The sequence below is a fragment of the Sphaeramia orbicularis genome, chromosome 5 (genome assembly GCF_902148855.1).
Source record: "Sphaeramia orbicularis chromosome 5, fSphaOr1.1, whole genome shotgun sequence".
Classification (NCBI taxonomy): domain Eukaryota; kingdom Metazoa; phylum Chordata; class Actinopteri; order Kurtiformes; family Apogonidae; genus Sphaeramia; species Sphaeramia orbicularis.
Genome location: NC_043961.1, coordinates 34,176,121 through 34,199,214, shown reverse-complemented (window position 1 = coordinate 34,199,214; position 23,094 = coordinate 34,176,121). Strand labels below are relative to the sequence as shown.

General features: G+C 38.4%; 1 protein-coding gene across 3 annotated transcripts in view; it reads left to right on the top strand.

Moving 5' to 3' along the window:
* cacna2d2a (calcium channel, voltage-dependent, alpha 2/delta subunit 2a) overlaps positions 1 to 23,094 on the top strand; it is a 187,078-nt gene that overhangs the window by 108,258 nt on the left and 55,726 nt on the right. For all 3 annotated transcript variants that reach the window (XM_030133839.1, XM_030133837.1, XM_030133838.1), the window contains exons 5-6: positions 6,115 to 6,159; positions 12,079 to 12,217. In XM_030133839.1, the coding sequence (XP_029989699.1) occupies positions 6,115 to 6,159; positions 12,079 to 12,217 (184 nt within the window). The remainder of the gene's footprint in view (positions 1 to 6,114; positions 6,160 to 12,078; positions 12,218 to 23,094) is intronic.

The following is a 23,094-nucleotide window of genomic DNA, read 5'->3' as shown; positions in this document are numbered from 1 at the left end:
AAGTAGTTTTTACATTTTTTTTATTTTTTTTTATTTGCACATCATAAACAGCAAGAGAAAAAAACAACATTCAAACAAGTAACATCATTGTGCAGGAGAGGATAGAAGCCAAAATTGGCTTATGTGAATACCTCCCCGGAAATAAACAATACACAGGAAAAACAAACAAAAAAAAAAGAATTAAAAATACAATATAACTGAAATAATCTAAAGTAAAACCAATAAAAATACAAATCAAATTACAAATCATCAAATACAAATCAAATGATACAACCTTACATTTTTTTCATAGATTAGAGTCCTTTTCAGATGTTTTTTTTTTAATAATGATAAACAAGAAAAGTAGTCTGTTTCATCATGTCAAAAGAGCACCATTAGTACCCATTATTCATTTTATTCATTAGATTTTTTTTTAAAGGGACAGTGCATATTAATGAGCACAATATGTGTCAATATGCAAGATTATAGCCATGGGTAATTTTCATCTTTAGTCCCTACATAAAACAACATAGTTCACATAAAACAGTACAATCCAGTGTACTCATTCAATAGACAAGTAAAACACAGTATACAGGGTGTCCAAAAAAAAATTGACATAATTTCATCACATAACTTGTTTAAAATTTGTTTGCTCTTTTTGCTCAAAATTTTTTTTATCATTTTTATTGTTCTGCTTTCAGGAACAGACATGCCATTTACTGCAACAGAAAAGGTGTTCTGTGTATTGAATTACACCCCAACTTAGGGTGACACATTGAATATTTGTAATAACTTTGGAACATTATAAAATTACCATCCCCCAGAATTTTTCGTTTGAAATTACAGATGTCAGATGATTTTGTATGAGATTGTGGAGGCAGGTTTGATCGTCCAATACCCATGATTTTAGATGTTTAGTGAATGAGCTGAGGGTGGGCAAGTACTGGATAACTGTTGGTAATGTGTTCCAGGTTTGAGAGGCACGGTATGAAAACACAGCCTGTCCAAAGGCACTTCTTCTAGATCAAGGTTCCCATGGGGTCTTAAAAAGTCTTACAGTCTTGAAATTACAAATCTGCTTTTAATACCTTAAAAAAGTATTTAAAAGATATTAAATTTGATATGGTAGGTCTTAAGTTATGTTGCCATAAACTTGGTTGCTGTGTTGTGTTTAAATGTATGTGGGAAATATCCAAGCTGCAAAGAAAGTGACGTTAATCTAGTCAGTTCCACCCGTTCCAACCAGTTAATTTATGTTGAAATTAGGAACCAAATACCTTAAACTCTGCAACGAAGTGAGAAATGACTCGTAATGGTGGAAATCAAGGCGTTTGAGTAAATAAACATATTTTCCTAAATTCTTGGAGTCACACATTTTTGCCAGTATGACCGTAAAAAAGACATTTGATTTTATTCTAAATAGTCTTAAAAACATCTTAAAAAGTTTTAATTTTAACTTTTAGAAAACTGTTGGAACCCTGTAGATGGAATTATACAGTCACCTCAGGAATTAGCCTTGGTTGATCTGTTTTGGGTTATTTGTACAAATTCCTGTTATGTAATACAACTTTTGTGTTTACCCTCCAATAAATACAAGGATGGTGACAGTCATAGAGTACTTTCCCTAAATATCAGATTTGAACCTGTATTTTACAAATTAGTATTAAAATCATTCATCTGTTAAGGGAGTATTTCTTATATGGACTAACTCAAAGACAGATATTTTGCACAAATAGTTCCTCTAAAGCCAATAATAGTGTTTCTCCAGAAAATACCCACTGTGCTCAACTATACTCACTTGTGGTACCTGATTTCCCCTGCAGATATAGTACCACCAAAGATATTTAGACTAAAAGCACAAGGCACCAATCTGGCCCATTTCAGTGCTGATGAAAACATAATGGCTAACCTGCAGCTAAATAGTTTACGATTCTATTATATGAATGACAATCGTATCTGTTCACTGATGTCACCAAACAGTCCTCTAATGTTTAGAACAGATTTCTTAACTACGATAGGAGACATCAGTGACATGTTTGGTGAGTGTGGTTATTTTTACCTTTGGGGTTGACAATATAAAGAAGAAAAGAGATAAAAAATGCATGTTTATTTGGTCCATGGTTTGGGTTCTTAACAGACTGTAGAGCTGCTGTAAATGGACAACACTTCAAACTGTCCCTTGTCTCACGAAACAACCATTTTATTCCTGTTAGATAACATCAGGTGGTGGTATAATTTGTTAGTTTACGCATAAAATGTTAAAAATCATCACAGAGGTCATCTGATTGTTATGGAACCAACAGTTTTCACAAAATAGTTGTTTATTCAAAGAGCTAAACCACATCTCCATTCACACAGACGGCCCTTCACAGATCCCATGTGTATAATCAATGCTATACTATAAGAAATGAATGTGACAGAATTACATGTAATATTGGATACAGTGACTTCAGTGTACTAGCATAGCTTGGCCATCTCACATAATGATGATGAAGTAACAGCAACAAATATATAAGATAAATCAATAGCGTACAATGTTTCTGTGTCACCTTTGGTGTCGCCTCAACTCCCTTGGAACCTTGACAGAGGAGATGCCAAGTAGTAGTCTCAGCTTTTGCCCAATGGAAAAAAAAGGCAAGGCGAGTTGAGCTGATCCCATACGGTCAAAGCATGCTAAAAGACTACTTTCTTTGAATATTAGATTACAGATGTCATTAATCTGTTCAAGTATATCTGTTGTAGTGAAAAGACAGCGCTAATGTGCTACAAATAAGTGAACACTACTCATATGTTAATTTAAGCCGTGGTTATTATACATGATGCATATTTCTGAGTGTGTTATTTTGTTTGAGTAAAGCTACTGGACCGTATCCTTGGGGTTTGAGGAACCAAGTGTTTATTTACAGGAAGCAGTCTTGAATAATGAGTTGTAATGCCGCAGTAGTGAGAGTAAACTCTTTAAAACCGAGGGACCAGTCTAAGCAGGACTGGGCTCCGGATCAATCCTGCTGGCAGACACAACAAAACTGTTGCTCTACCACAGTCTCTCTCTCTCTCCCTCTCTCACACACTCTTTCTCTTTTCTCTCTGCAGAGGCACAAGCTATTTTTAGCTCTGGCAGCTCTTTCCCCACTGCACCCACCACCATCACCACCACCACCACCCATCTCTTTACTTTCAATTTATCCCTTCATATCACCCTGACCTCAGCCTCCATCCTAACCCTCCAACTTAACCCAGTGTATTCCCTAATTGTCCACGTGGCTCCTTCCTTCTTCTTCACTCCTGATCCTCTAAGGGTGTGCTGGTAAACTGAGGAGATGCATTAGGGGAGGATACTTCTCTTGTATTTTGTCCACTCATTTCCTAAAGACACAAGCAGAAGAGTATTTGGTGGTTGTGTGCGTTCTGATCATACTGCTTCAGTTAGAGTTGTGAAGGATGATGATTGTAGTGGAGGACAGCCAACATCCTAGGCATGGTGTGTAGAAAGGCAGTCTTGCAAGTGAAATGAAAGAAGGATGGGGTTTATCCATGATAACCGGGAGTTCACAGTATGAAGAATATCAGTTCTAACACTTTTCAGTATTTCAGGGATGGTGTAGTTTGCAATATGTAAACAAAAACTACGGTATCTACATAAATTATACAAGTCCGATATCCCTCAGCTTTAACTGGTACATTCAGAAAGAGGAAACATTGACTTAAAGTAATGATAATTTTTCAGCAGGTTACACAGAATTCAATTTTTTTTTGGATGTGAAGCAAAAATATTTAGTTTAATTTACTTATTAGAGCTTTAATGGAGTAACAACTGTAAACTGAGCTGAAAAATCTGTCAACAAGACATATTTAATTGATCGAAAACATTGGAGACGGAATGCTTCCTGGACCTTCAAATGATTGTTTGAGGTGTTCTTTCAACTCTTTTTTGAAGACGTATTTAGGACTAAGTCATTTATGTTAGATGCATTTTTTTCATACAGCCCAAGTTTCACTAATTGGGTTAACTAAAGGAGTGATATTTTGCTTTTTTAAATGGAATTATGCATTTTAAAACATTTCCCTGTGGTCTACATAAACTGTAACTGCGATGCTTGGGTCTAAATTCTTCATTAATTCAACTCCACAGGTCCATCTTCAACCCTATTTCTAAGTAATGGCACATAAAAGGTCATTTTGAGCACTGGCCCTTTAAATGCACAAGCCACTTTATGCCCCACCCCCTCCAGGTTGTTGGCTGTGCTGTTCTGTCCTGTTCAACCAACAACTGAACATTTTAGGTAACTGGCTCGAAGTTTGGACATATTTTAAGTATGGACTACAGCCACTGCTGGTGATAAACAACTATGTCGTACTTGGAGAAATGTTCATTGGAAGTCTTGACCTTATATGTGCAAATGTCGGGATGTAACTAGTTATAAAATGTAACAAATTAAGCAGGAATTAAAACGGGTTGTAGAAATCCACTCAATTTTTGCCAAAATGAATATAAAGATAACTTTGCAGCACCTGGAGGGTTTAAATTCAAACTTTATGAACTATTCGGGTCCAAACACACAAATAAATGTACCAAAGACTAATAAAAGTGGGTTTAGCAAAATATGACCCCTTTAATTGTAGTTTGTGTACTTACATGAGAAAATGCCGCATGTTTTAATCACTTTGTTCACAAAACAGCACGTGTTCATTTAACATATTGCTGCCTCCTTGCTTACACTGCTAACAACAACTGTTTGGTATATTTTTGTACACAGTACCTATGTTTCTGATGGGTCATCTCGTCTTGATCTAAGTTCATTTTCACCATTTTTCACTACAAAGGTCTACTTCCCCTTTGCCACCATTTGGACAATCTATACTTTGAGGGTACATTACTTGTGGTTGGAGGTTCATCTGATTGGCCCAAACATCCATGGTTCCGTGTGACAGATCGGTTGCCCACATGCTGAGTGTGAATGCATGCTATGTGAAAATGAAATGGTGTTGGTATCGTGACTCAGGTAGTCTTCTACAATGTAGTTTTCATACATGTTCATATCAGTAGGTTAATGGTATATTAATATATCAGTATATTTTCGTTACTTGAATACTTAGACGTGTGTATCTGTGTGTGTGAAACAGAAGGAGAGAGAGGAATATGGTGAAAGTCTGCAAGAGACAAATAAATTGAGAGAAAATAAGTGAGTCAGAGTGTGAGACTTACCTGCACAGAGGCTCCATCTTTCTCCAGCAGCTGCCCTCCCTCATCAGACCATGACCAGAGCTCTTCCAGTGAGGGCGAGTCAGTCACTGTGGTGCCCTTGAGAGCGCGTCCTCAACCAGCCTCCTCATGATAATGAGGCAGGCCCCACAGACGCTGCTCACTGCAGGCGGCCCCTGCCCGCCCTTACGCCTGCCTCTATGGGAGATAAGGATGCCAGTTCAGAGGAGAAAAGGACAGCAGGGATGCTAACAGCCTGGGTATGGGGTCTCTGCTCAGGATAAAAGCTGGGAACATGGAGGATATGTTGTAAATACATGAATCTGGTTTTTCAGATTTACTGGTAACTTTAGTCGGTAATTAAAGCAAAATAGGGTACTACAATGGCATTCATTTTAATTCTTTTTCTTTTTACTGTTCTGTTTCTTTTTTCCTGTGAGAGCTGTTTTCCTAGACTGAAAACACAGCCAGCTGAGACTGATAAGACTCCCAGAGAGAGTAATATTTTGAGTTTATTCTATTCTCACTGCAAACCACTTTACTCCATGTCACATCTGAGCTCATACCACAGCAACAAACAAACATACATCTCTGAACTGTCTTTCACGACATATGAAAATGTTCCCGCAGTGTTCTGAACACAAGTTCGAACACATCCCACATACATTGCATCTTTTTAACAAATGCATTGTCCAGATGCATCACATCCTTCCAAATCTCAGCAGCTATCTTACTCGCCTTCTCATGACTCTCATTCCACATCACACTACTCCTCCTGTGTTCTGTGATGCTGATTATATTCTCATGCTGAACAGTGTGACTGAATATAACCATGACTCTCTCTAGCTTACCACCGCGAGGAGTCGGGGCTGATATAGGTGCTGCTATATCTTCTCTCATCACCTGTCTTTTCACTTTTCTTTTCTGCACAGGAGAATGCCATTTCATACTACGATTCCAAAGCGGATTCAGACTATGTGAGTACAGTACGGACTGCTCCCCCTCCCCCGTCTGCCTGCCTTAAACCCACAATCCTACCCGCTCCACGTCCCACCCTTTGCCACCCTTTCCTGCAACCTCACCCCTATCCTCCCCGGCCTCCTCGGTGTTGATGCCCCCTCCCCCTTGGTCACAGGCCCCTGGGCTGTCTGTGTGTGTTAGTGAGGTGACACTGCTTTATATTGACTTGGTGTGGCAGAGCAGGGGCAGGCGATGTGCATGTGACAGTGACTTAAGCTGTCCTCCTCCAGTCTTATTTCCAGAGTTTTCTCCCTCTACTTACCCCCCCCGGACCCTGATAGTGTCAGCTGCAGAGGTGACGTGTAGGGTTGTCAGACCTCTGTGCACATCAAGACCCCTCCCAACAAAACACAGCCGCATTATCCTGTTATACACTGAGACAGTTTCAATCATGCATGTCAGTCTGCTAAAGAAAATGAGTGACATTAAAATAAAAGCCTGCTGGCTGGATAGCACATTTTCGTCCTGAAAACTAGTAAATAATTGGTATATGGTCTCACTAGAGTACTACTCTGGCTAGGGATGGGCGATATGGCCAAAAGATTGTAAAAACATTTTTTTAAAAATGGTACTACAATGTTTATAATCAAACTTACAATCCATGGTTTTAAGTGAACTTTCTTCATAATTATATTTAAGTTAAATATGTTATATATTCAGGGAAAAAAAACTGTAACAATAGAAGTAATCAGGAAAGTATTCTTCTTTAAAAAGATGTCTGAGAACGACATCCCAGCGTGTATAGAATACAAAGGATTGAAAATATATTTGCAGACTGGCATGTCACGGCAGATTGAAAACAGGAGTAGCCATAACACAATCTCTATGATTCATTGCAATCAGAGATTATGGACATCTGTAAGATCAATCACGATAAACAGTAGACAGATTTCCCACCCTTAACTCAGCCTATACGTAGTTCCTCCCCAGGACAGGCCACACTGAGACTGTGCCCACTGACTGATTAAGGCTTCGTGGAGGAGGTGCAAGAAAACTCTAGATCACCAAGGCACAAAAAAGATGGGAAGAGAGTGAGATAGAGATGGGAAAAGAGTGTAAAAGGGAGGCGGAGGAGCAATAAATCATGGTGTGATTTTCTCTTTGTGCACGCCACTCCTGTGATTAATGACACAGCGCTTTAGGGCCTGTCAGCACATCTAATTGGAGAACATCGGTCATCATTAACATGGCACACTGAGGCCGAGCCAGTGTCACACCCCTGACCCCCACATCACCAACCCCACAACCACCCAAAGACAGCGGCCGAGGTCAGGCAGAGGTCATTCCCCATCCCTGCAACCCCACAGTAGCAAACCGGTACTCCCCTATCTGAATCTTGATACCACCCACAATGAACATTTTCAATTAAGTCTTCACCTCTGGAGTAAAGTCATGTATTAAGGAACTATGATAACATTTGGTTTCAAGAAAGGTAAGTGATTAGCGGGCTGTCTTATCCAAACCTTGTCTCCTCTGTTCCCTGTCCTGTACTCTTTACCCTGTTAATTTCTCCTCTTGTCACTCTACCCTTGATATAAAAGTGCAAAGTGATGATTCGTTTTGTGTCAAAACCGCCTATGTGATAAAGCATGTCCGATTTTCATTTCAGTGCACAAGGTGAAGAGCATATTATTTGCCACTTTGAGGTTTATTCAACTACATACCTGCTTCCATTCATTTCTAAGTATTAATTTCACATACAGATGCCTTTTAATGCTTGCAATTGTGAGCTGTTGTATTGTGTGTAAACCAAAGAATATGATTTCAACCTTTTTGGCCATCAGTTAAAATACATGTTTTTTCTGTTTTTTTTTTTTTTTTTACAAAAACAGAAAAGATCAACCCCCACACACCTCATCCCCCATAAAAGATTATAATGCACGCTTCAGCAGAGAGCAGACAAAGCTTCCTGGATGAAATGCAAATATTCATTGGTCTGTATGATCCCTCTTTCACTGCAGTGCTTTTATCTGTCTGCCACAAAAATATTGTCAGTCATGTCGCTGGGTACTAATTTTCTTCGAGGACGGCTATCAAATCTGTAAAAAAAAAAAAAAAAATCAAAAGACTGATTAATTTAATATTAAACCAAACCTGAAAAGACTTATGCTTTTTACTTGCAGCTTACAGTTACCAATAGAGCACACTTAAATGTTGAAGCAGCTACTTACCAATTATACATGTTTAATTTATGAAGGATTTCTGGTTTGTTAAAAGCTCTGTCTTGCTCTTCTATGCTGGCTTTCAGATGAATACCAACACACACATACACACACACACACACACACACACACACACACACACACACATACACAGAGGGTCATAAGTGACACGTTCCAGGTTAGCCCTGGTTGGCTGAAGGGGGAATGAAAGAATCTTCAAAATGTCATCTCTGGCCTCTTCAGCCTTTAATTAAACCTCGAGAACGGGAAGATAAAATTAACAAATTGGGTAATGAATCGAGCTAAACAGGTGGTGGATGGGTGAAGAAAATGAACCAATCAGTCTTTCCTGTGTGGATTTATTCAGCTCCTAATTAGATGCTGCCTTGGTTAATTATGATTGGGCTCTTCTGAAGAAAGAAAAAAACTCACTGCCTGACATCGACAGAATTAGTGATAAACAAACACCTCAAACTCACAGTTAGTGATATAGAAAAGCTGTGATCCCTAAACTAATCAGGTTTACTATTAATGGATACTCAACCTATGAAATACCAAACCCTTAAAATCTGCATATTCTGCATTCAATAACAGGGAGAATGTATTCATGCTGCTTTAACATCAGTCAACTGCTAGGTACAGAATGTATTTTTTATTATATATTGAGAAAACAAAGGAATATTTCAATGCACAACTGTTAGAAGTCTTTATGTCAAAACACTAAAAAAAACACATATTGCAGTGCAGATCCACCACATCTGTCAATACCTTTGACAATAGATCACACAGAGCCTACAGAGTGAAAAAACCCCTCACAGTTTTGTTCACATAGTGGCTAATAGCATATATTTCTTTAATCATTGTAGTGTAGAAACTGCAAGTGTTAACATTCTCTATTAGATTAATTGACTGCATTTCTAAGCTAATGTTACCTGGTGTTGCAGTGGTGGAGGATGAGAGGAAGAACTTGGGAATAAATGCAAAGATTTTCACTGAAAATCTGAAACTTTGACAGAAATTAGCTGTGGTTGTTGTGAATGTAGGCAACCAATATGGTTGATAGCTTAGTAAGGACCCTCAACACTAGAAAGACTCAAATACAAACCGAGGTTAACCCATAAAGACCCAGCACTGCTTTTGTGTCAGTTCCCAAATTAATTTTTCTCCATATCCAACCTTTCTTAAGTGATTTATCAGCATTTATTATATTATTCTCTGTATTTTATCAGTATATATCAGGTATTTTCCTGTATTTAATTCACTGATCATAAAAATTTTCATTAAAGCTCAAATTAAAGTTGAAGTTTATAATATTAAAAACAGAGAAAAGGGCAGAAAAAGTGACTTTTCCAGTAAAATATAACATAAACTGAACATAAAACAAGTGCCTCCATCCACTGTCATAGATCCAACTCCATGGGTTTTACTGGTGAATCAATGTTGTAGAAGATGATGGTGTTTCCACGGTAACTACGAAGCCTCTGGATGTCCAGATGGGTCATAATTGATGACCATGAAAAGATAAAAAACTGTATTTTACACCAATTATTTACATGTATTGATAGGATTAGTGGATCAGTAGGTATTAAACAGTTTAGCTTAGTTGATTTAGGTCGGTGATGGATGTTTGGGTCTTTATTGGTTAAACAAACACACTGCACCTGTAACTTAATAAAGGGTGTATGACAACATTAACAGCTGACCAAAAGAATGAACCAAAAGAGTGAATAAAATTATAGATTTATCTGAATGTGAACACTGCTGGACATATTTGTAAATACACAACTGAGCAATATGTAATAGTTTTTAGATGTTTTAATGAGGAAACACTGCATCGAGAACCACTGTGTTTACCATATTGCAGCCTGAGGTCACCTACTTAGAGTGTTTGCACTAAAAGTTAGAGGTGAGAAGGTTTTCCCCACCAAGTCACAAGGTACTAAAACTAATTACACCAATCACTGGTTTATAAACTTGGGTCATTCTTAATAAAAACTAATATATCACTGAGAAAAACCTTTTGCCTCTCACTTATTTGAATAAGCTGTCTGATGAACTCTGATTAACAGGAACTTTGTGGGTCAGTGAAGCATCTCCAGTATGTGATAATGAGAAAATATAGAAAAGTGCTGCAGCACAAAATCACTTTTTGCAAAAGTAGCACAGCCTGCCCATTTTATTTAATGCATATGTTAAATATCTGGTGTGTCCACCAAACGCACATTTGTCGTTTTTGACACATGTCTGTAAAGTCATGTTACCTGTAACGTGCTGGTCTCTGTCACCACTGTATTGTTTCTTATATTGACTTTCAATGGGACTTGAGTACAAGTATTCCTCAACTCATCCCAACAACAGCTTGTAATTGCATTTTAATAGTCAATTAAAGTTGGGCCATCAATCAATTTCTGCCGTGGACATGGGGCTTTGATTTAATTTTGCCAAAAAACAAACAGTTTTTACCATGTCAGATCCAATTAACCCATGCTGCTTTATTAAAATGAATTGTGCAAATTGCAGTCACGCGTTCTCTGCAATTCAGGATTTTTTTTTTTTTTTTTGAAAAGTACAATTTTTGCTTTTCAACACTCAGAATGCATGAGTAATTGTCAGAGAAGCGTATTTCATTTCAGAAATATTCAATGAATGAAGGCTGATGAAGGATGACTAATAAAGGAAGAATGGTCTAAGCATGATGCCAGAATGTGCTGAGGGCTACTTCTGTATGGCATTGTGTCAAAGTGCTTGGTGCATGAGAAGACATTAATTAAGCTGTGTTTATTTAATAAAGGATCAGCTATGAGAAGATGCTGATCTATTAATGTGACCTGTTTACTCCAGGTATGTGCTGTTTTCTAAGGATACTTCTAACAGGGTTTTACTGAGCGCTCTAAGGAAATATAAACAATCAGATCAAGAACCGGGTAATAAACTCTGCTGGAGATGGGGGGGGGTTTATATCTCACTGCCATTTTTGTCACATCTCACAATCACTTCCTCCTGTGGGAACAGGCACAGATTGTACTCCATTGATAACTTATCAAGATAAAAAGCTTAAATGTCAGTTTTGCTTTTTTATCTTTTGGCTTTCTTTGATATCTGACACTTTCCTAATGCAATATGCGATTCAGACATTCTCACAATGTACAATAGACTAACTGAGCAGCTGTTGAAATGCCAAAACATGCAGGAAAATTCACTATAATGTATTTGACAGTTACATGTGACAGAGAAAAGACAGTCTGTTATAGAATATGCTATCACTTAAAGGGGTGTGAGACACAACAGTGATTAACTGGTGTTGGTTGCTAGTTATTGTTTGGGTTAATTTGTTTGGCACCTCATGTGTCTGTGATAGTCATCATGGGTACTAATGAGTCTCACTGTCGGTGTCCGATACCCACTGTTGTTTTATGAAGAGAGGCAGGGAATAGGAGCACCTAAATCTGAAAGCAGACAGTAGACAGACTAAAGCATCACAGTATTTAAATTTTGTGTGATTTTATGTGTGAGTCAGACGGCAACAGAGATAAAGATAGATCATGTACAATATACTGGATGTACTAGAGCCACAGATGGGCGCTGTAAAACTGCATTATGGGTGGCGACAGAATGCAGAACAATATTTGCATGTTTCTCCGTTTTTCCCGTCCACTTGTTTTTATTTGTCTAACTTAAATTTGTGTGTGTGTGCGTGCCTGCATGTGTGTGTAGATGGAGGATGGAGAAGAGGAGAACCCGCTGGAGAGCTCAACCTCTTTGGAGCTGGAGTTTGTAGATGATCCCGATTTTAAGAACAAGGTCAACTACTCTTCAAGTGCGGTCCAGATTCCCACTGACATATACAAGGGCTGTAAGTATACGAAGCTCATTTTTCTCTTTTTCAGTGTTCTGGTGGAAGGGTGATTAAGTCAGTGACTTTATAAAATGGCCACTAAAATGGTAGCAGTGTGTCGTAGATAAAGAGAACTGCTGATCAAAGTGTTCACCGAAAGTAAATTAGAAACTGCACTTAAGGAATGACTGTTTAACTGGATGAAGACCTCTGCTGAAACAGCACACACTGCATTTCCAGTATGGGGTCAAAAATGTGCATAGTGTTATCTCTCTAAACACTGCACCGTACAAGAAAAATTACAAACAAGTAAATCGATAAACGCAAAGAAATGCATACAATGAGCAGTAAAACTTCCTAAACACTCACTAGAGAGAGCCTGAGTTTATTTGGTATTTTACTAAAGCCTCTGTGAAACAGCACCCAGACAGTCTATAACTCAAGTGACATATTTTCAAGTCAAACAGAATATGTTGGGGAAGTATCATTTCTAAAGGGAATAAATCAGCTCATTCAGGCATTTGAGAGTGGGCATAGCTTAGCAAGTGTGGGTTTCTGTGGAATCACAACAAAAAGGACCCAGAAGGGACTGTTTGTCTTCACTGACAGCTCCCTCACCTGAATTATTAAAGACATACTAAGGACAAGGGATAAATACATAAATTAGACTATATAGTGCTGTTGGAAAGTCACTATTCAAACCCATTTTAGTTTAGAGGTTACTATGTAGAAGACAATGATATGAGGTTATTTCATCACATAAAACAACATTTGATAGGACACATTTATGTATGTGTTCTTAAGATCACTATATGTTTTTATGAACATTTTACAGGAAGACAACAGTGAGTTTTCCACATAAAAACTCCTGTCACATATCTATATAATAGAAATCCATAAAATAGACTGTAAATGCAATAAATCTTAAACGTAACACTGGAATACACAAGAACTTGGAAATGTCATTTTTATTTCACACTTTATGAAACTTGCTTGCTTGTTTTTTGACTCGATAATGTAATAATAATCCAAGTGACAAACAAGATTTATTGGATATGCCCGTTTATAGCGTGCTGCGTGTTGATGGTTATAATGTTTTCATTATTTGTTTTTGTGCTGCTTGCTGCTTCTTCTGTCAACAGATGGTAAATTTGTTCTTAGATCATGAATTTCTAATATTCATATCTGGTCTGCTGCAAGAATGAAGTGATTGAGATAAAATGGCAAAGATTCACATTGTTTTCAATCTTTTTGTGTAGCAAAGCAGTTATCACCTTACTATGCCAGTTTATCTATTTCTTTCATTCTGTGAGGTGCAAATAGGGAGGTTTTGACATAAGCTTTAATGGTGTAGAAATATTTGGTGTAGACTGCCACATTAAAATCTAAAATTGTGGGTAGGATTAGTAAAATAGATTGGTTGATTTAATTGAATATGATGATTTAGCCATGTAATGTATCTTAAAGCTTAATAACCAGTATAGCCAGTATTAGAGGTCGACCGATATGGGGTTTTCTAAGGCTGCTGCCGATTTTGAAAAAATTTGGTCAGCCGAAGGCCGATATTTACAGCCGATTTTTGAGGCCAATATTTAAGGCCCACTCAGATAATTAAGATTTTTATGCAGCAGTATAAATGAAATTATTAATACACATACACATAGTACTCTTTTAACATTTACTGAACCACAAGTGCTGTCCACACAGGTGCCTGATCAAATATCTTACAGCATTTTTACTATTGATCAAATATCGGCTTTAAAAATTTAAAAATTAAGGCAGATGGCCGATATTGAAAAAAATCAATATATCAGCCTGATATATCAGCCAGCCGTTATATCGATCTACCTCCAGACAGTGTTAAACCTGAATGTCCTAGTGCAATGTAAAGATGCTGAGAACTCAGAGCATCACTTTACAAGACACAAAAAATACAATTCTAACCACAAGAGATGAGAGCAAATTATTAGTCAATAGTGTCTGAGTCATTAACCAAAAAAAGTCAGAGAAGCACCAGTACGCTGTCCAGTGAATAGGATCGGCTGGTTTTCAGTTTGATGGGCCATGACTGGAGGCCGATCAATTTGACAATATAGTGCAATTATCTGTCAGCTGGTTGGTTTTATTTGTGCAAAATGCTCTTTGTTTTGACAGTTCTTTGAGTGAGAGTGAGAGAAAAGAAGATTCTGGTGCAATTTTGGAGAAAATGTAAAAGTCATTTATTCAGTTTTATGATGAAGACACATTTGAATTTTCCATTAAAGGTTTAGTGAATGGATGGCGTTGGCGGTGCAGAAGAACACTGTCGCTAACCCCTCCTCCACCAGTTGTCCTGGGTGTGATCACAGCACTAGTGTTCTGTGTTCTCCACCTTCCTCCTACTGTCCAAAGACATGCACTTAGTTGGTGACCTGGTCAATCTAAATCACCTGTAGGTGTGAATTTGACAGTGAATGGTGTCTTCTGTATGTGTCAGCCCAGTGATGAACTGGGTATACCCTGTCTTCACCCATAGGTGGCCAGGATAGGCTCTGGAACCCCAACAACCCTCACAAGGACCAAGAGGTTCAGAAAATAGATGTGTGCAATATTTAGTGGGATCTAGTAGTGAAACTATAATTTGCACCTTGTACATTAGTCGCAGATAGTGTGTCACCAAGCAAAAAATATTTTTGCTAGTTTTGGTTTGTATATTTCAGTTTTTTGGTTGAAGGAATAATGACTGTGGTCCACACTCCCATTAAGTAATGAGAAGGCACCCTTAATACAAGATTCTGATTTAAAAAAGGAAAAAATAAGTAATTCTTGTACAAACATGGCTGTGCAATATTGTGGACCCCACCCCCTGTAGATATATTTTGATAGTTTTTTTTTATGGGAAATGTTAGACTTCTACTTATCTACTGTACATGGCTCTTGCTGTTTGTTTCAAGGCAGACCCCTTGTGGTTATTACACTGCTCGGGTGCACTTCTGGCTTGACCTCTTCCATGTAATTCAATATGTTAGCCCAGTCCCCTCTCTATTTGTATCAACAAGCACTTTAACACACTAACATGATTTTAGATGACAGACGTTCCCTCACATGAGATCTGTACTTTTGTTTTCCTGCGTGGGCATATCCCCCCTTTCACACACCTAGCTTTTCCTGCCTGGCACCAGTTTGCCCTGTGGATATAACACCCTCCTTAGTGTGCAACTGCCAAATGGACAAAAGGGAACACATGTACCTTCCGGGACTCTGATTTTGCCTGGCATGTTCCCTCTGTTATCCACCTCTAACCTTTTAGACATTCTGCGCCTGCCCCTTTAAAGACTCAAAAGGCAGAGCAAGTGCAGACAGACAGACATTTTCACAGAAGCAATTTTTGCGCTCTGTTATTGTCTACTTCTTTGTCTTGTGTGTTGAGCTGGCAGTGTATGGCACCTGTCTGTAACAATGCCCTCCAGCTGTGTCTCCAGACAAATCTTGTCAGAATTAGACACTCTTGGTTCAGGAGGAGATGTCAAAGGCCACAGCTAACTCACAATAGAGCAATCAGGCTTGCACATTGTTCCCAAAGCCATTTTGTGCCAGCTCTGGTTCCCCTGTCTGAAGATATGAGTCAGAGAATAAAGGCCTCTTGATTGAGCCTGGTGGAGACTAGAGAACTAGAGAGGTACAGTGCAAGGAAGTTTTTTTTTTTTTTTACTTCTGAGCCATGGGAAGTGTTTACTATTGATGTTGTTTAGTTAGCTCCCATTGCGCAGTCTGCTGTGCTGAGATTGCCAGCTACAGATTTTGTGCCAACTCCATTATGTGCTGTGTTTTGGTCATTATTTATAAGCAAATGCTGTTCAGATGCAGGTTGGTGCCCAAATGTGCAGCCATTTTTAAAGATGGTTTTATATTACACCAAATGTTGTAGGAAACTGTGCACATTATAGATACAGGGTGTCCAAAAAAATGTATACACACTTTAAATAATTGTAAAGTAGGTGTTTATTGAAATTCATTTAATTTTCAAAATGTAATAGAATTTACAAACATCATTTTATTGTTTTGTCACCGCCTGTTCTCAAACTGACATCCGTTCTGGTCCAGACACTGCTGACAAAGCCAAGCAATGAAATCGCACACATCATGAAACAATTCCCTTGATATTTGCGTACATTCATGTTCAATGGCTGCTCAGCGACTGTTGCAGGTCTCATAGCATAGACTTTGTTTTTTAGGTATCCCCATAAAAAAGTCTAGTGGTGTGAGGTCTGGTGAACTTGCCAAACACGTGGATTGGACGGAGGGGTTTCGTTGAATACCCCATGCGTTCACCAGACTTCACACCACTAGACTTTTTTTTTATGGCTATACCTAAAAGACAAAGTCTACGCTATGAGACCCGCAACAGTCACTGAATTGAGAGCAGCCATTGAACATGAATGCATGCAAATACCAAGGGAATTGTTTCATGATGTGTGCGATTTCATTGCTTGGCGTTGTCAGCAGTGTCTGAACCAGAATGGATGTCAGTTTGAGAACAGGCAGTGACAAAACAATAAAATGATGTTTGTAAATTCTATTACATTTTGAAAATTAAATGAATTTTAATAACAACAATTTAAAGTGTGTATACATTTTTTTGGGACACCCTATATTATAAGCTACAGTCGAGAGAGGTGGAAGGCTCAGTCTGTAATCTTTAGTGGCATCTAGAGGTGATGCAGCAGATTGCAGCCAACTGAATATTCCATGTCTCACCCTCCTGGACAAGACCCCTAAAAATAAGGAGAGATGTCAAGCAAAAAATAGAAACCAATGAGCGCAGGAACTATATCATTAAAAAATAGTTGGAAACCCCCTGAAATGCTCTTTTATATGAATCAACATCACATCAACTTTGAAGATTAAAAGGAAGTTCTCCTCACCACTGTCACCAGTCACAAGTGTTTGCTCTGGGAGGATTCTGTTGGGTTCTGTAAATTAGCTTTAGAGTCTGGTTTCAACCAGCTCTATATGTGAAGTGTCATGAGATAACTTTTGTTATGATTTGGTGCTATAGAAATAAAATTTGATTGATTGATGGAACATTAACAAGCATTAATCAAGTCCATTGCACTTGGACAGATACATACACTAATTAGCTCTAATGTTATGACACTGACTAGAGAAGTGCTAATAAAATTGACTGTTTCAGCAAAGATGAGCAACATAAGGAACTGAGTGACTTTGACCAGGTCCATATTGTACTGGTGATGACTTTATCAGACCATCTCCACAACTACAGGTCTTTTTGGGTGTTCCTGGTCTACAGTGGTTAGCAGAGACCTAAAAATGGACTAAGGAGGGACATCCCAATCTCAGACCGATTGAGCATCTGTGGGAGGTGTTGGACAAATAAATCTGATCCGTGAAGGTCCATTTGTCTACATCCACGACTTTAGGGATCTGCTGCTAACGTCTGGGTCCAGATACCACAGCACACCTTCAGAGGTCTGGTAGAGTCTAGGCTGGTTTTGTGGAAAAACGGGAACTACTCAATCTTAGACTGGTGGTAATAATATTCTACTCCCATAGATGCTGGATTGGTTGAGATCTGGTTGTTGTTCTTTAGATACTTTTGGTAGGTTCAAACCACTTTACACTGGGAATGAACAACGAGATCTGGAGATGCTCTGACCCAGTGATTTGACATCATTATTTCTCTCTTGTCAAAATTATTCAGATCCCCATTCTTGCCTATTTTTGCTGTTTTCATCACATTAACTTTGAAGGTTAAATGTTCACTTCCTACCCAGTATATCCACTGACAGGTCCCATTGTTATGAGATAATCGACTTTAATACCACTTTGCCTGTCAGTGGTCATAATTTTACAGATGAACAGTGCATACATCACATTCTCACTAAATGAAGTATCCTGGTTATCGCTGATGAACCTGATACTTGGTGTCACTGAAAACAAGGTAAAATCCATTTAACAAACATTACAATAGTTAGTGGTGTCATTTAAGTTTTTTTTATATAATTTAATAAATGTTCAGATATTCAATAGTCAAAAGCTATCTCTGATCTAGAGCCAGTATTTAGTTTCTCTGTTTTTGGCTTTTTGGTTAGGGGGATATTAACTCACACACTTACACATAACCAAGGTGTGAAATTTGGGATTTTTTTTTTTCTTTCAAGGATGCATTATGATGTATATGTGTAATGTAGTGAATATTCATGCCTGTACTTGTGATGCGCTGTAGAAGAGTTCATATAACGTGGGTCACATAGATACTACATTAAAATGATGCAGCTGTTTCTATTTTAAACTGAGGCGTCTGATATTTGAAAGCACTTGGTTGTGTAGTATAGAATTATCTGACTGCTTATTGATGACGTATCCCTGTACAGAAATATGGAGAAAGTGTAAGATGCATTTAGGTGCATTGAGAATCTTTGTGCATTTGAATCATTTACCAGTAAATCATGAGCAAATTATTACTTCTACAACACAGTAAATGACAGTAATGCACTCAGCTATTGTGAAAATATGGCTGTATAACATGGTGGACTGTGAAGAGACTCCCTTCCTCCCTTTAGAGCAGTAGTTCCCAAACTTTTTTGGCTCGTGACCCCATTTTAACATCACAAATTTCTGGTGACCCCAGACATTCAAAACAGAGACATTTTTTGCTAAAATTAATTTGTTTTTGATCATGTAATAGTTAGCTATACTATGTTATGGGCGGAGGCAGAAAAGCCAGATGTAGATTACTGCACAAAGTGAGAATTTTGTTCTCCTTGATCAGGATATGTACAGTCAGTCCAGCTTGGATTTACAAGGCTGAAGATTAATACTGAACAAACAAGAACTCAAACTATGAATTATGAAAGAGCTGCAGCATCTGAAACCGACCACAATGAACATTTGAAAGATAAACAGTACCACAGTGCTTCAGTTTCAGCTTCACAGTTTGTCATGTCTTTTATGTATTGTGATTGTCTCTCTCAACTCACACTATGTTTTTATTAGTAAGGGATTTTTTAAATTTTTTTTTTATCAATTACTAGAAATTTCAGGCGACCCCATTTGAATTCCAGGTGATCCCACGTGGGGTCCCGCCCCCAAGGTTGAAAAACACTGCTTTAGAGGGTTGATGAAACGCCTTGTGACCGAAGCATTGCAGGTTCGATTCCCCAGGCCAGCAAAGAAATTGTACGTGATGTGCCATTGAGCAAGGCACATAACCCCTCAATCATTCCCTGGGTATCTGACATGACAACCCACTGCTCCTAATCTGCAGTGTGTGATGTGTTTCTGTATGTTCAGCTAGTGATGAGTTAATTTCAGAGGGTCACTATCAGTGTGTGTTGCACGTCCATGTGTAAAAAATATACACTGACAAATAAAGACTCTTCCTCTTCTCTGTATATTACTAACTCTAAGATAACAAAAGCACAACTATTGTTATTTTCAGGTAACTGTACACTATTGAAAACATAATTATCAGTGTTGCTTTTCCTTTCTGCAAGTGCATCCCATAAATCTAATATTGTGAATTTTTAAAATGTGCAGTCTAATACTGACAGTGTAACTAAATTTAGAAATCTCATGCTGAGGTCATGGGATCTTAATGGTGGATTATATCCATCCCACTAGCCCCTGTAGTGGAAGCCTGCAGGGTGCCTTGAAGAGGATGTCTAAGGAAACTAATGTGGGCCGATTGTTGTCCTTCAGGTCTGGAGAGGTCTAGATCTACAGTTTATCTGAGGGTTTGGGATTAGCAGAAGAGAAGCAGAGTGAGTAGGCAGGTTGAGCGCTCATTCCACAGTGGGAGGCCAGAGCCAAAGCAGAGAAAAGCAAACTGTGGGAAGACTGTAGTCTAAAGCGCAGTATAATATTCAACAGTTGATGTGAAATTCTCCACTCTTATTTATTTACAGTTTATGTTGGTGGAGTAGTTTTCTTTTATGCGTACACATTTTTAACACACTAAATAAATTGACTGTTTCCCTAAAAATGGCAGGAGGAGTCGCTACTCACAACACAATGGGTTTCCTAGGAGGTGAACTGAAAGAGAGGTACAGATAGAGGGAGAGATTGAAGAAAAGGGGTGAGTGAAGGGGAAGAGACACTTTAATAATAGAAGCCATTTGGAGAAAAAAAAAACTACTTTTTTCCCCTTTTTTTTATTGTGATCCTTTCAGCAGCTAAATGAGGCAGTGTATGCGTCTTGGTTTGATTTGTCTGCTAGGCCCCATGTCCGTTTATTGAGATTGAGAGTGTTCCCTGAGCGCAGTAATGAACCATTTTATGATTCATTATCCCGCTGCTGATTCCTGCTGCCAAGTCTGCAAACTTTCTAATTAGCTTAGGTCAAACATTCGTACAGTTTTCTTCTAATTATCATTGCTTATTACAAAATGGACATTGCAACAGAGCCACAGAGGAATAAATTGATGTGGGTGGTGTGGTCCATGGAGAAACAGGTTTTATTCTCTCAGTAAACGTTTCAGAAATGGTGAGGAAGAGGCAGGGATTTGCTGAATAATTGTAGACGAAGTGTGAGGAAAATAAAATGTTCATAATCACTGAAAAATAAGGAGGGAAAACAGCAGGGGAATATATAAATTGTTCATTGGTGACTAGTAGATTTAGTGGAATCTCTCTGGTAATTGGAGTTAGATAGGACTGTAGATAGGATACTAAGCCAAATTGTGTCATTTTACAGTTGCATGTACACTATAACATGACAAAGGTGGTTAATCAGCCACTTTAAAAAGGTGGTAATTATGTGTGTATAGTGCACACATACTGTGGGACAACATTAGTGTTTGTATGAGAATAAGCAACCACTGTTCCCAGCAGGGAATGAAGAAAACCACCAGTGGATGTGGGAAGTCCTTTCATTAAATTTGAAGTTTAAATCCCCTGCATGCAGCGCCTTTTCCAGCGGCCTTAACGTCATGTTGTCAGTTTCCTATTGTCGTCAGGCGCAGTGAGATACTTGGTTATCAGAAATGAATGCCAGGGACTGGCTAACTGTGCACACAGATGAAAGAGCAAAGCTTAAATGTTTTGCATGGAGTGATTAACCCACCCACCCCACACTGCACATACACATCGACACCACAACTATCACCACCTCACTCCATTTTCTGTCTGATGTCTCTAGTCCTTGTTGCTTTTGTTTAGGTCATTGAGGTTTTTCTGGATTAGTTCAGTAATGACACATGATTTATGTTTTGCATGCTACCAACAAGAGTTTCTCTCTTTGGTTGAATTGACTTGTCATTGTGTACATTTCTGACTTCCAAGTCTTTGTTTAATACAAATGTATTACTTTCATAACACTATGTGCTTCATGCTGTTTTTTTAGGTTAATTCTGTAATCAAAGTAGAACTTTAATGGACTTTGCCATTTGTTGCTTCGTAAAATGTTCCTCTGTATACATACAAAGTGTAGATTTGGCAATAGATTAAAATGTTCAATTATTAATGAAACTATAAATAGCAAGAGACTAAAATTCCCTAAATCACGGCTTTAAAGCAGCTCCAAGCTTGTACTCTCTGCCCTTTTAATGTTAGCTCTCGTCTTAGTGCAGCACTCTCCAGTCTGTGTCGGATCCCCTCTGGGATGCTCCTGGCAAAAAATCATCCAATTCACCTTTGTAAAGAGCAAATTGCATGGGGTGTATGTAATGTGCAGCGGAAATTGAGTGCAACAGATACAGTAGATAGAAAGTCAATGCAGTGTCACGTGAGATTTGAGGAGAAGAAGGGAAAGATTTGCATCTACAGGGTTTCATTTGAGTGAAACTACATCTGATGCCTCTCATCTTGTTTAAAAAGGATCTGCCGAGAAGTCAGCTCGACTGGTACAACAGGGACAAAGGCGACTTTTGAAAGTCAGACTCAGGTGTGTTCACAAAAGGAAGAGAATTGATAATGAGACGACTGAGTTTTATTCTTTGTGTTCTTTACACACTTTATAGGCTAACGTTCCAATTACCCAATATTCCCAGCCTTCAGTGTGTTATATGACCCTAAATGAACATACTACAGTATATTTAGTGTTAGAGAGCTCTGAGATGTGCTTTAGCTAAATATTAAATGCTGTCTTTTCAGGCTGTGTGTGCACGTGCAGTACATGCAGCCTGTATTCGTTTCACATGCCCCAGGTTCCTTCAGTGGAGGAAGCTTTCCTGTCAACCAACTCACGCCACATTGGAGTTCAACTCAGCTCGTCTCAACATCAAACCAGATTTAAATGTGTGAAAAAAAGCAGAAGTGATTTGTAAAAGGAAAAAAAAGGAAAGAGGAGAGAGAGAATGCAAAAAAAGGGGGAGACAGCGATAGAGAGAGGGGGATAAGGGAAATAGGATTTAAAGTAAACTAAAAGGGAAGAAAGACTGTATAAACACTGCGGGGTGGTGTTTCTGTCGATTTGGACTTGACAGACTTTTCTCTTTCTGCCCCTCACCCATCACTCCTATAGTGTGTGCCCAGTGAAGGGGCACTATCATTTACCCACACACTAATTAGAATAGTCAGCACAGCAAACTCCACTTCACTCACCACCAGGCTCACAAATTACATTTCATGTGTTTGTTATTTACTGCTCTCCTTTAATTAGAAAAATTATTTAGAGGAGCACTCGGGAGGTGTGGTGAAATCTCTCCTCTCTTTTTTATTCTGTATATTGAATAATCATCCCTCCTTGGAGAAATTTCCATTTGTTTCCCTCCTTCACTGTCTGAGATTACCATTTAGGAAAACTGGGGTCCTCAATGAACAATCTACTCATACTAAATGCCAGTGAAACTCTTTGAATCCCTCACATGAATTTAAATGATAAAACCTGTTGCTTTTAGTAGCAAATGAATTTTTTTCAGAACTAAACTGACAACATTTTGTGCGGTAAACTGCAA